The sequence below is a fragment of the Bos taurus genome, chromosome 5 (genome assembly GCF_002263795.3).
Source record: "Bos taurus isolate L1 Dominette 01449 registration number 42190680 breed Hereford chromosome 5, ARS-UCD2.0, whole genome shotgun sequence".
Classification (NCBI taxonomy): Eukaryota; Metazoa; Chordata; class Mammalia; order Artiodactyla; family Bovidae; genus Bos; species Bos taurus.
Window position 1 is genome coordinate 1280293 of NC_037332.1, and position 14170 is coordinate 1294462.

General features: G+C 38.0%; 1 protein-coding gene across 7 annotated transcripts in view; it reads right to left on the reverse strand.

The window, feature by feature from the left end:
* The window catches only part of ZFC3H1 (zinc finger C3H1-type containing), a 50456-nt gene extending 36618 nt beyond the window's left edge, over positions 1 to 13838 (reverse strand). For all 7 annotated transcript variants that reach the window (XM_010804736.4, XM_059886808.1, XM_059886810.1 and 4 more), the window contains exons 1-2: positions 13019 to 13838; positions 7854 to 8270 (exon numbers count right to left, since the gene is read on the reverse strand). In XM_010804736.4, coding sequence (XP_010803038.1) covers positions 7854 to 8270; positions 13019 to 13613 — 1012 coding nt within the window. In that variant the 5' untranslated portion in view covers positions 13614 to 13838. The remainder of the gene's footprint in view (positions 1 to 7853; positions 8271 to 13018) is intronic.
* Between the last annotated feature and the right edge of the window lie 332 nt (positions 13839 to 14170).

Sequence of the window (14170 nt, forward strand, 5' to 3'; positions counted from 1 at the left end):
AGAGTAATAACCATTACATAAAAATTAACAAGGAAAATTAAAAAAAAAAAAAGACAGAGTTTCCATAATAAATGTAAAAAGAACTGAACTTTCCTCATACATGAGAGGAAATCATTAAGTTAGGCGAAGTCTATTAGTTGATGAGGCTCTCTATAAAAAGCTGGCAGCACCTCCCTGTCAGGGAAGTAAAAGCAACCATCTACGAAGCTGGCGGATACCTAACGAGCACGTCACCTGAAAAACAAGCACAGACCATAAACTTCAGACCATAAACCCAGCTTCACACAGAGAATAATAAAAGCAGGGTACGGTGTAACTGACCAAATACGTGGTTGGCCCTTTTGTCCTACCACTGTCATCGGTCTTTACAACATCATTATATCAATTCTTACTCAAAACTTCCAAAATGAAAATGGGTCTTGTGCAGCCATGTAGAATTTTTAAAATTACCACCTGAAATTTTAAACTGAGCAAGAGATAATCAGGATTTGGGGGTAGCTGAAACCACAATAACTGGACTTTCCTGGTGGTTCAGTGGTTACAAATCCACCCGCCAATGCAGAGGACACGAGTTTGATCCCTGGTCCCAGAAGATTCCTCATGCAAGGGAGCAACTAAACCCATGCGTCACAACTACTGAGCTGAGCTCTAGAGTCTGTGAGCCACAACTGCTGAAGCCCGCATGCCCTACAGCACGCGACAAGAGAAGCCACCACAATGAGAAGCCCACACGCCAACTGGAAACTTAGCCCCTGCTCGCCACAACCAGAGAAAGCCTGCACAGCCAAAAATGAATAAATAAAAAAAAACTGTAACAACTGAGAACCACCACGGAGAATAGAACACCAAAGATATCAACAGATAAGGAGTTACAAAGGAAAAGTATTATAAAAAAACAAACTGGAAAATCAGAAGGAAGTTGTAAGAAATTACTGATGTGTATGGTATCATTGAAACACTGAAATTTCAAGATTAATGAGAAAAGTATCATTGAATGTAACAGATGTATCTACTCCCTATAGAATACTCTCAAAATTGCAGCCAGGGTGAGCCTTAGAGAATACAAAACAAATTATGCCAATCTTTTGCTCAAAATCCTGTTTCACTCAGAATAAAAACTAACGTTCTTGTAAGATACTGCATGATCTGTCCCACCCTTTATTTCTGACCTCTTCTCTCCCACTATTTATCCCCCTCACTCCCTCTTCTTTAGAATAAAGAATAACTGGCTTCCCTGTTATTCCTCAAATGTGCCAGTACCCCTCTGCCTAAGGGTCATTACTCTAGTTCAGTGAGTCTCAAAGTTTAGCAGGTATCAGAATCAACAGGAGGGTTTGTTAAATACAGACTGCTGGGCCCCATTTGCAGAGTTTCCTCTTTAGTAGATCTAGGGTTGCTGTTGTTCAGTCACTCAGTTGTGTCCAACTCTTTGCGACACCATGGACTGCAGTGTATCAGGCTTCTCTGTCCTTCACTATCTCCCAGAGTTTGCTCAAACTCATGCCCATTGAGTCAATAATGCCATCCAGCCACCTCATCTTTTGTCGTCCCCTTCTCCTCCTGCCTTCAGTCTTTCCCAGCAGGGTCTTTTCCAATGAGATCTGGCGGAGGGCCTGAGAATTTGCATTTCTATTAAGTTTCCAAGTAAAGAAGGTCTAAAAACCACAGTTTAAAAAACCAATACTCTAAGCTATCTATTCTCTTTGCTTGGAAACCTCTTTCCCACAGGTATACATTTGGCTATTCCCCCACCATCTTCAAAGCCTTTGTTTAAATCTCACCTTCAAATTCAGGCCTCTCCTGATCACTCATTAATACTGCAGCCCGTACCCACTGCCTCCATTCTAACTTACTTACTGCTATGCTTTTCCTCTCTCTACAACTGTTATTTAGTCATCATAATTATTGTTTCCTCTTCTTAAAATGCAAGCCCATGAAGGAATAAATGACTATTTTGTTCATTGATGTACTCCCAAGAACCTGGAACAAAGCTCAACTAACTTTTGAATAAATGGAATAAAAATGAAATAAATGAAATAAAAAATGAAAGAAAATGGACAGTAAAATCTGCAACTAGGTTAAAGTAATCTTGCCCTGAGTAGTTTCAGTACTCTGGTAGGGGCAGAAAAGCAAACCGCACTGAGGTAAGAAGGAATGAGAGGTAAAGTGAAGAGAGTCAACACAGGGCCTTTCTGGAAGTCTGGGTGAAAAGACAGAAGTTAAGGAACAAGGCAGAAGGGGCAGGGGGGATTGTTCAGATCTGGGGATGGAAAACACCAGTGTGTTTATAGTAAGTACTCTTTAAGAGAGAAAAGTGGTTAAAGAGGAAACAGAATAAAAAACCTTTGGAGTAAGATCCCAGAGAAAGTGGGAGAAATCAGAGCCAGGAATCAGGTTAAAACAAAATGGTCATAAACAAAAAGAGGGTCACCACTTTCTCAGAGTAGAGAACTGAAATGAAAATTGATATACATATAAACTTACAACTAGGAAGTGAAAAGTTAGAAGTTGAGTGAGATCACCTGAAATAGGAGGCAAGCTCACAGGCTGACAATAGGGATGAAGGTTGAGTAAATGGCCTGAAAAAAAGAGAAATGGGGGTGGCGGGGAGGAAGCTGACCCATAGCAGTCAAAAGGTTTAATGGCAGAGCACCGAGTTTTGCTGAAGACTTGAGAAGGGGTACATGTGTTTTAACACTAATCAATAGAATTTCTTGATTCAGATAAATTTTAGCTTTTTTGGTTTTCTTCCAATCCCTCTTTTTACACTGCTGCCTGTTACTTTTCTAAAGCAGACATCTGATCACGTCATTTTTCTGTTTAAACATATTTGATGGCTTACCTGAGATTTAAAGAAAATCTAAATCCCTTAAGCAAGATATTCAGTGCCCTTTGCATTCTCATCTCAACCTGTACTTTTAAAAATTTATATCCAACCACTCAACAAACATACATATATTTCACATTGCACCTGTATTAGATCAATCTCAATATCCTTTAAAAGTTCTTTATGCTTTCAACTGTTCATTTGGTTCCTTCTGATGGGAATTCCCAAGTGGAAAAGATACATTCTCCAAGACATTGCCATCACACATTACCATCACAATGAAAACTTTCTAAATCCAAATGAAGGTATTTGATCCTTCCTTTGCATTACTGGGCTTCCCTGGTGGCTCAGACGGTAAAGCATCTGCCTGCAATGCGGGAGACCCGGGTTCGATTCTTGGGTTGGGAAGATCCCCTGGAGAAGGAAATGGCAATCCACTCCAGCACTCTTGCCTGGAAAACCCCATGGATGGAGGAGCCTGGTAGGCTGCAGTCCATAGGGTCGCATAGAGTCCGACACGACTGAGCAACTTCACTTTCACTTTGCATTACTGCAGGCTTTCATACATAACTCATTATATTCCATATTTATCTATGTGTCTTCTCTATCCCACTGGGGTATATATAATCTTTGAAACTGCCTGTCTGGAATCATGGTGCTAAACTGAGGAGGAAAAAACATGTCCCTAAAAACGCATAACCAGAATCAGTCACCATTCAGGTTTGCAATCAAATGTACATCACATGAGTTGCCTGAAGACGTCAAATATAACATAGCCCAAATCAAAAGTCTACTTAGCTCCTTGGCAGCAGCAAAAGCAAATCCTCTCTAGGAAATTCACCTTTGTACAGGCTACCAAAACTCCCCACCAAAATAATTCAGAGGAAAATGAACACCTTACTTAAAAAAAAAAAAAAAAAAAATTAAACATGCAAGAAAAGAAGGTACCAAAAAATGAGAACCAGCAGGGATAGTAAAAATTAGAAATTAGACTCAGATATCAGAAACTAGCAGGCAAAGAGGAAAATCAAAACAAGCTCATAATTAAAATGTTTAAAGACATAAAGATAAATTTGAAAAACAGAAGAAAAAATTTAAAAAATGACCAAAGAACAAAATAAAAATGAAACACTAAAACAAAAACTGTAACTGAAATTTAAAATTCAATAAGTGGGCTTAAGGCCAATCAGACAAGAGATAAAGAATTTGAGAACTAGGTGGACTGAAAGATACATCAGAGGAAATTTTCCAGAATGTATCACAGTTACAGATGGAAATTTAAGAGAAATGAAAATAAAGTGAGATGATTTAATAAAACATACTGATACAATATAGAGTTCAAAACAAGAGAATGGGACAATATAAGAGATAATGACAAGTTTCAGAATCAATGAAAACTAGGAGCAAAACAGGTCCCAAGCTGGATAAAAATAAAAAATATAATTATCACAGTTAAACTGTAGAGTTTTAAGACAAAAACAGGGTCTTTAAAGCAACTAGAGAAAAATGATAGATTACCTTCAAATGAGAAACTGTTAAGATGGATAAAACTGTTAAGATGACTTTTCAAAGTTAACAATGGAAGCCAGAAAATATCTTCAGCATATTGATACTTAATTTACTAATCTAGAATTCTAAACCTGGGAAAACTGTCTTTGAAGGGGGATAAACAGAAATAACTTTTTCATATGGTAGACACTAACTACTACATGGAGATTCTTAAAAACGTATTTTAAGCATAAGTGATTCTAGACACAGAAGAGTAAGTCAAGAAAGAGTTAAATACACGGCCAAAGGTAGGAAAAAACCGTCCTTGTGTATCAGGGAGAGGGTAAATAACTTGATTAGCTTTAAACATTGGTAAGAATTCATGTTACAGTTCTTAAAGGAATCAAAATGAGACTCAAAACTTAATATCTAACTTTCAAACCAGTAAAAGAAAAAAAAATTGTTTTTAAGAAAAAAAAATTTTTTAAACAAAAAAAACAAAAGAGGCAAGAAAGAAAAAAAGGAAATACAAAGATCAGTAATCATGAAAAAGTGTGAACAAATTACATGTTCTTGTTAAAAGACAAAGATTATCAGGTTAAATTACAAATGAAATAGGCTCCATACAATGTGCAAATAACCTTTGGAACAAGAAGATACAGAAAGATTAAAAGGATAGGCTGCTGCTGCTAAGCTGCTAAGTCACTTCAGTCGTGTCCGACTCTGTGTGACCCCATAGACGACAGCCCACCAGGCTCCCCCATCCCTGGGATTCTTCAGGCAAGAACACTGGAGTGGGTTGTCATTTCCTTCTCCAATGCATGAAAGTGAAAAGTGAAAGTGAAGTCGCTCAGTCTGCAGCCTACCAGGCTCCCCCGTCCATGGGACTTTCCAGGCAGGAGTACTGGAGTGGGGTGCCACTGCCCTCTCTGAAAAGGATAGGTACTGACATACAAAAAACATACACTTCTATGAAGAGAAAGATGGTGTGGCTGGCTATTTAATATGAAACAAAATAATCTTTTAGGCAAAATTACTACTAGACATAGAGGTCACCACATAATAATAATTCCCTAGCCTCAATGTATTTAAAGTAAAAACTGAAAACCAGAAATCCACCACCATACTGGCAGATTTTAGCAAGCCTCTCACTAACTGATAGATCAAGCAGGTCAAAAAACTGTTTACATCTTCCTTCTAAGATGTGAACATAAAAGCCTGATCTAACAACCCAAACATTCCTTTCAAAAACACAAGTTACAAAAATCACATGCTAGACAATAATGTAAGTGTCTAGAAATATTTCACAGGATTGGTACCACATAGGTCTCTGATAATGTGACTGCCTTACAAGTGGATAACAGAAAAACAGCTAAAAAAACCTACATGCTTGGAAGTTAAGAAATAGTTCCAAATAGCCTACAGGCCAAAGAACAACAAAAATTAGAAAATACTTAGAACTGAATGAAAAGAATTTACATATCATAAGCTGAGATGCAACTAAAATAGAAATTTTATAGCCCAAGTGAAAGTTGCTCAGTCGTGTCTGATTCTTTGCAACCCCATGGACTGTACAATCCATGGAATTCTCCAGGCCAGAATACTGGAGTGGGTAGCCATTCCCTTCTCCAGGGGATCTTCCCAAACAGGAATGGAAGTGGGGTCTCCTGCATTGCAGGTGGATTCTTTACCAACTGAGCTATCAGGGAAGCAAAATTTATAGCCCAAAATAAGGTTAATAGAATTTTATATCACAAAATGATGTCAATAGTAGAGAGGCTAAGAATTAATGAGTTAACAAGCAGGGAACTTATTTCTGAGGAAATTTTAAAAGGTATGGGGAGATAAAATTTATAAATGCCACAGTTAATAAAAAGGTAAGACATTTAAGAATAACTTAGTATAAACTGTTCAACTTACGGGAAATTAACACATTACTAGAAAAATAGTTTCCCTAAACTGCTTTACCCAGAAATAGAAAACATGAACAGTCAGTAGTTTAAAACCTCCCCAGGAAAACTCCATCCTGCCCCAGATAATTTTACCTGCAAGATCTACCAAATATCCCAGGAATGAGTACAACCTTAAACCTATTCGAAAGAGCAAAAACCACTCCTTAACTCATTATGAGCATCATAATTTTATACTAGGCTCCCCTCCCCCCACCCAGTAGAGAATCAGCCTGCAATGCAGGAAATAAAGGAGGGGCAGGTTCAATCCCTGCATTGCAAAGATTCCTGGGAGGAAAAAATGGCAACCCACTCCAGTATTGTTGCCTGAAAAATCCCATAGACAGAGGAGCCTGGCGGGCTACAATTCATAGAGTCACAAAGAGTTGGACACACTACCAACCTTATACTAAAACTTGTAAGGAAAAACAAGGAACAAAGCTACAGGCTATGAACATAGATGAAAATTTCTAAACAAATATTAGCAAACCTTTATTTATGAAGGTTTTATAACTGCCCAAAACTGAAAGAACCAAATGTCCCTCAAGTGGGAAATTAATTAAAAAACTGCAGCAAAGCCATATAATGGGACATTCAGCAGTAAAACAGAATGAACTACTGATACATGTAACCACATAGATCAATTTCAAACACACTAATCAAAGAAGCTAGGATTAAAAAACAATGTTCTACATGACTCTATTTATATGACATTCTGGAAATGGCAAAAGTATAGGGTCAGAAAAACAGACCAGTGGTTACCAAGTAGGGTTGGTGGCATGAGGGCACCATGTTAAAGGCAGGAGTTAATGGAACTGTTCTGTATCTGAATAGTGATGGCTGGCAATGATTACCAACTCCTTCCATCTGTCAAAACTCAAAGAACTACACAGTTAAATGGATAAATTTTTACTGTATCTAAATATACACTCACATAAAAGAAAAAGAAAAATTAACAAACTGAATCCATGATGTATAAAAATAATGTATCATAACTAGCTGGGTTTATCCCAATCATACAAGAGTGGTTTAACTCTAAAAAAAATCAGTTAATATAATCCATTACATTAATAAACAAGAAAAATTAGATGCTCTTCTCCACAATGAAGAAAAAATATCTGATAAACTTCAACATCCATTCATGCTGAAAATTTCAAACAAGGAATGGTGGTGAGGTCTGAACTCCTACAATAAACTTAACCAACACTATGTTTAAAAGTAAACAGCAAAGAAGGGATATACGTGTATGTATGGCGGACTCACTCAGCTGTACAGCAGAAATGCAACACTGTAAAGCAACTAAACTCCAATAAAAAAAAAAAGTAAATGGCAAAAGTATCCCCTGTAAGTTAGGGAACAAAAGTGCCCATTACCACTTATGTTAAAATTGTATTATTAGCCCTGATCAACACTTAAAGCCAAAATGAAACAGAATTTGTCATTATCCAACAACATGACTGTCTACGTAGACAGTGCAAAAAGAATTCAGACAAAATATCAGAATGATTTCAATGAAGTACACTACCAAAATAACCAGTTACCCCTTCAAAGGAAATCTCATCACTAACTGAAATGTGAAATTCCATTACCTGGACTAGATTCAGTAGCGTCAGATTTCAGGGAAAGCTGTTTTGTTCCATCTTTAACTTTTTTCAATCGGTTCTTATCTCCTGGTAAAGTCAATTTTTGCCTGAGTGGTTTTAACTCAAATGCCTGAAAAGTTTTGACCTGTGTTTTCTCCTCAGGAGCTACTTCTTTACTTGAGTCTTTTATAATACTGACATTATCAGTGCTTGTTTGGTCCTCAAAGTTCAACGTTTTAGGATCTTCTTGCACATTCTCCTCTTTGCTACTCAAAGCCAGTTTTTCATCCTTATTGATACACTCTAGTTCCAACTGTATTTGCTTATACTTCAAAAGTAAATCTTCAAAAGTTTCTTCCCCACAGTTTTCACTTTTTGATGAATAATTCTGTTTTCTTGATGGAGATCTTCCAAAACTTTTGGCTGAACAGCATATTAAGGAAACCAGTTGCCAAAAATTTTCCAGTTAATTTAACAAAAACACATTAAGTTATAGATGAATTGTCACCCTTTTTTGTGTTTTTCAAAGATGAATTGATATTTTAAAATTACTAAATTCCATTTAATACATGTGCTGTTATGTGTTAAGCACTTTCATTATGTACCCGTATTTCAAATTTAACAAGTATTAATATAAACAGTCTACTTACAAGATCACCAATGTCACTTATTACCCACAGTATCCACAGATACAGCACCTGGTTAGTTTACAGCATGTTTCTGCAGGTATCAGGAAAGCCCATAAGCTGGTTGTTAAAGATTTGTTTCTGAAGGAAGAGGGGAGAAACTGAATGGTTTGTCACAGATGTTGATAATTTACACTTCAAATAATAAGATGTTCCTTTTTTTAATTAGTTTCTTCTTGTGTCTCAAATTTTTAAAAAGAGATAAAAAATGAACACTGATAATTAATATTTAAGGCTAAGTTATGAATAAGAAACACTGTATTGAAAACCTAACACAGCAATCTTAGAACTCATCAAGTATACTAACATCCAAAATAGGTACAACTAAGACAATGAAACCAGTTTAAAAAAAACAAAAACCTTAAGTTGTATTCAAGATGTACCTTCTAATTTTTCCTTGAAGATAAGGATATCAAAACCTGTTATTTTTGGTCTTTTTCTTTAACATAGTACTACATAAAACAACTTCATGGTTGAAAGTGGCTACAAAGTTCCAAACTAAAATTTTTATTCAAAATAATTCACACATGTAAAAACCGTTCCACCTCACTTCTCCAGTCTAGAAATTAATAAAAGACAAGTATTTTATTTGGTTTTAACACAATAAGGCATTAATAGATCATTAAATTGGCTAGTATATAACATCACATTTCCCTATATATAGTTTCTTCTGTGTAACAACTTACTAGACAATCTGCAAAGATTTTTAAACTTCTCTAATGACCAATTTAAGAATGGGAATTATCACCAAGTATTTTAGAAACTAAATAATCACTACAACTGAAAATCTTTAAAAGTTCTGCAGCAAAACTGTTCTAGCAAGTCTTTGGTTTTCTGATCTCCTTTTACAGCTGGGTTTCTTGAAATAATACTAGTTTCTCATTACCTGTGTTTCTCAACCAAATGGAATCTGGCTTCTGCTGGCTGAGTTTATCCATCATGTTTTCAAACCTTATTCTATCTGATTTCTCTGCAGCATTCCGTAACTCCACTCTTCGTTTGTTTCTCTAGGTTTTGGGGTTTGTTTTTTTTTTTTGGTCTTTAATGACACCTCTGTCTCCCAACTGCTGCAACAACAGTGCTCTCCAGTGAGTCCTACTTAGTCTCTCTCTTTTCATTTTGAGCATTCTAATGCACTCCCATAGTTCTGCCTGGTGATATTTGGGGTTCTATCTCCCACAAGCCATCTTCCATCCTATTGTTAATCTTTCTAGAACACAAATCAGATCTTATCCCTTGTTTTAATCTCACTAAGAATAGAGTCCAAAATCCTTACAATGGCATATAATGCTTTCATGATTCCCTTCCAATCTCATCTCATCCAGGTTTATCACAATTTATGCATAGCTTTGTGTCTAGGTTTTTCTGGTCTTCAAATTTACCCCAATTCAAAGGCCCCCTCGCTATATGAAGCTAGATAATTACTTGCTCCCCGACCCCACCATTACATACTCTTTGTACATAAACTTGGGTAATTATCTACATTTAAATCTCACTTTTTCAGAGGAGTCACAACAACTAAAAAAATAAGACTAGAGTCCTTGGATATATTCAGAAAGAGAAAAGATTCAATACACTAACAAAAAATAAAATAACTAAAGGACAGAAAAAAAGGAAAATCAATTGAACTATGACTAATTAATCTCCTTCAAGGCTAAATGAAGTGTTCTACTTCTACCTACACAGAACAGTTAGAATGAAACCAACACTTAAATGATTTAATATAAAATTGGTCAACATGGAGTTTCTAACTGAAACCTGGTTTATGTTAGCTATGACCAGATTTGAAAGTTTAAGCAGCAGCCATCCAAAGGAGACATATGCTAAGACTGACTGACAAAGTGCCTATCAATACGGAAAATTAAAAATGAACAAGAATGAAAATAACTACCTCCAACAGAATCTGGTTTATTCTATTTCTTTAAAGCTGCATCTAGCATATTTTAATTATTACTGAAAAAGTTTTAAAAAATACCTACCTGTACTCATGCTACTTCACTTCTACATTATGGAAATAAGTCACAGAATAACTCTTACTCTTTCTTAATGCAATTCTTGTACATAAAAATGTTACAATCACACAGTGGAAATAAAAATTAAACTTAGTATAATCATGGTATTAAAGGAATTTAAAGTAACAAAATCTTTTATTACAATTTTTTTTTATTACAAAATTTATTTGCTCACGTTACATAAAAGTGGCTGGGAACTATGTTTTTCTTCATAAATTCTTATAAAGAATTCCACCTCTAGGATGGATTACTGATACACCTCAAAGAAAACAATGAGCAGAGAATCAAAACAATCATCCTTGTGCAGGATGTGTGAAAAGAAAAACAGCAAGACAGCTCATTTCTGATAAGTTACTACAGAAATCAGACTGGATACTTTCCATACTTGTTTCACAACACCATATGCCTGTTCATTAATAAAAACATCTAAGGTTATAAAGGTATATGCTGCTGCTAAGTCGCTTCAGTCATGTTCGACTCTATGCGACCCCACAGACAGCAGCCACCAGGCTCCCCCGTCCCTGGGATTCTCCAGGCAAGAACACTGGAGTGGGTTGCCATTTCCTTCTCCAATGCATAAAAGTGAAAAGTGAAAGTGAAATCGCTCAGTCATGTCCGACTCCCAGCGACCCCATGGACTGCAGCCTACTAGGCTCCAAAGGTATATATATGGTAGAAGCCAAATTGATATCGAATGCATGGACAAAAAGAAGGCAAAAGCAGGAAGTAGGCAAGTCCATGGCATCACCTCCTTTTCTAACATAAAATAAACTAAGAAAAAACTTTAAGCTCCCATAGTACTTTTTACATACCTCAATTTGAACTTTTTACACTGAATATAATTAACATTTGTCTCTTCAACACACAAGTTTCATTCATGTTTGTATTCCTTTTTTATGTTTTAAAATTTTTTATTGAAGGATAATTGTTTTACAGAATTTCGTTGTTTTCTGTCAAACCTCATTTTTGTATTCTTAAATAATTTACGTGTCTGTAATTAAACAGCCCTTCTGTTCTTAGGCTCAGAACTGACAACTAATAAATCCTTGGTTAAAAAAAATATCTTGGGCTAAGGTTTTCTATCTTTATTCAAAGAACATTTTCTTTTTAAAAGTTAAACACCTAAGTGATATTTTTTCTGAAACAGTCCTGCGTGCTCCTGACCCAACTTGTGGTTGCATAAGTTTTTTCAGAGCACTAGCATCAGAAGCTCCTCCTCCTTATCTAAACTACATTTCTGGTCCTCTTTCTATCCTGATATCTGGCAAAGACCATTTGGTCTTAAGTATTCTGTGAAAATAACGTTGAGTGTCTCCCCAACAAATGTCATTACATGTAGGTTTCATATATAATGAATATATTAAAAACTCATCACAGCATGGAAATTACAATCAGCAATAAGTATTCTCAATAAACTATTTTTAGGCAGTTATCATGGAGTATGTCAAGACATAGTTCTACAAATAATCTGCAAGAGAATATTAATATAATTACCATAATATATACATCTGCATCACTTTGCTGTATCTTGAAACACATATGTATAACTTAAAAAAATTTTTTTTAAAGGATAGTTCTATAAACACATCTTAAAATAGCAAATTCTCAGATGAATAAACTCAGGAATGTTTAAGATAACTAAGAATAAGATTAGAGGGGACAAGAATCAGATATTTGCTATTTTCCTCCTTAACCTCTCCATTAGCTCCACCTCCCCATAAACCCATGGTTTCCAATGCATTAAAATTCTGGTAAGTTTCATTCTCTCTCTAGTCCACAACTGTCAGCACCAAGAGTTATAAAATGCCCAAAATATGAACATAAGAAATAGAGAAGTTAAGGAGGTAAAGCTTCTGCCAAAGATACATGAATTTCAAACCTCCGAATTAATAGTTGGTGACACCAGGATTTTTCCCCCCCAACTTTAAAACGCAGCAATGTATAAGAATAAATCAAGAAAGGTTAAAAAAACAAAAAACAAAAAAAAAACAGAATCACAAATAAAAACAGTAGGATTCGGCGTAACGAAACTTCATAATCTTCAAAGTGACAGTGCAATACGATATAAGCAACAGTATTCCTCAGACTTTTTATGGCTAATACTTTTTTCTTCCTCTAACAATCTAAGGCAACTTCACATAACAAAGTTTACTAACAACAACAAAGGCTAATGAAACCTGGGCTTGTGATGTAGTATTTCAAATCTGATTTTACACTTAGATTCCACTAGTTTGGCCCCCGTCCAAAACAAGTTACTATTAAAAAAGCAATATACCCAGTCAAGCAATTTTAAGAAACAACGCGACAGTTTGACACACGAGGTTTACCAACGAACCACCTACGTTAAGTATTCTGACACAATGACAAATAAGCGGTTCTGACGGTTCAGAAAAGTTACTCATCTCATACCTAGTAATGACGCTAAAGGGAACTTTAGTGACACACCCAGGGCAGACCGCCACGTTAAGGATACAACTCTTCCGAGGTGGAGAGGGCTCTCGCCAGCTCTGACTGCTGCCGAATCCGGATCCCGCTCCTCCTCCCAGAGGTCTGCCCCCCGGCTTGCCTCCTCGATCACCCCCTCCTCGTCCCCGACTCCAGCGACTCCCACCCCGGTAAGGCCTGCCTCGAAAACGGAAACGGTCCAAGGCGATGTGGCTCCGTTCCCAAAACGACGGCCGGGGGCTGCTTTCGGACAGTGAGCTGGAAGGCATCCTCACAGAGGGCGGGTGAGACCGGAACGGCTCTTTGGGTCGGTAGCTGCTGTGTCCCCTGAGGTGGCCCCGCTCTGACGCGTGCCGCGAGCGTGAGAAATTCCTCAGCTGCAGCTGAGAAGAGGACGACGACGAGGAGGAGCCACCGCCTCCGCCGGATCCACCGCCCCGGGCCGGGTGAAGAGGCCTTCGCCGCGGGTACGGTAACAGCCCGCCGCCACTGCTGCTGCTGCTGCTCCGGCTCCGTATCTGACTGTTATTGTCGTCGTCGCTGATTTCCCCATCTTCAAGCTCCCCTTCTTCCTTAGGCGAGAGGCCACTGGAAGCCAGGGCCGGAGTATCTGCGGTCGCCATCCCGGGAGCAGCGCTTTCCACACAACCTTAGCCCTCTATCCGGGGATCCGCCCGACTACTGCCTTCCTCTTCGGTTTCCTTCTTCCCTAACGGACCCGGTCGGTGCGGCCTTATCCTGTTTGGAGACCTAGCGGGCTCTGCTCCCCAACTTCCCCGCACCCCAGCTCTTTCTCGCCGGACCGTCGCAACCCACTTCCCTACCCTAGCGCCCCCTTGCTCCTCCGCGATCGGGGCTCTTCCGCCTCGCGAGAAAGTGGCTCTGGGCTGCTCGGCCGTCACTTCCTGCCGCACGCCGGAAACAAGACTCCCAGTCCACGCGATAATAATTAGGACAGCGCGATGCTCCCTGGGAGTTGTAGTCTTTCTTTTTATTGCCGCTCGCTTTGAGCTTATCCTTCCAGTCTGAGGCTCGTACCTATTATTGACTGGCCTTTGGGGGTTTAGGGTGCGTGGCGGGGTAGGCGGGCCTGTTTTTAATCTTGGCCTCGAGAGAGTTTCATAGTGATAGGGGGGCACACCTCGTCTAATTGCTCGGTGGCCTGCAGCTAAACAGACGC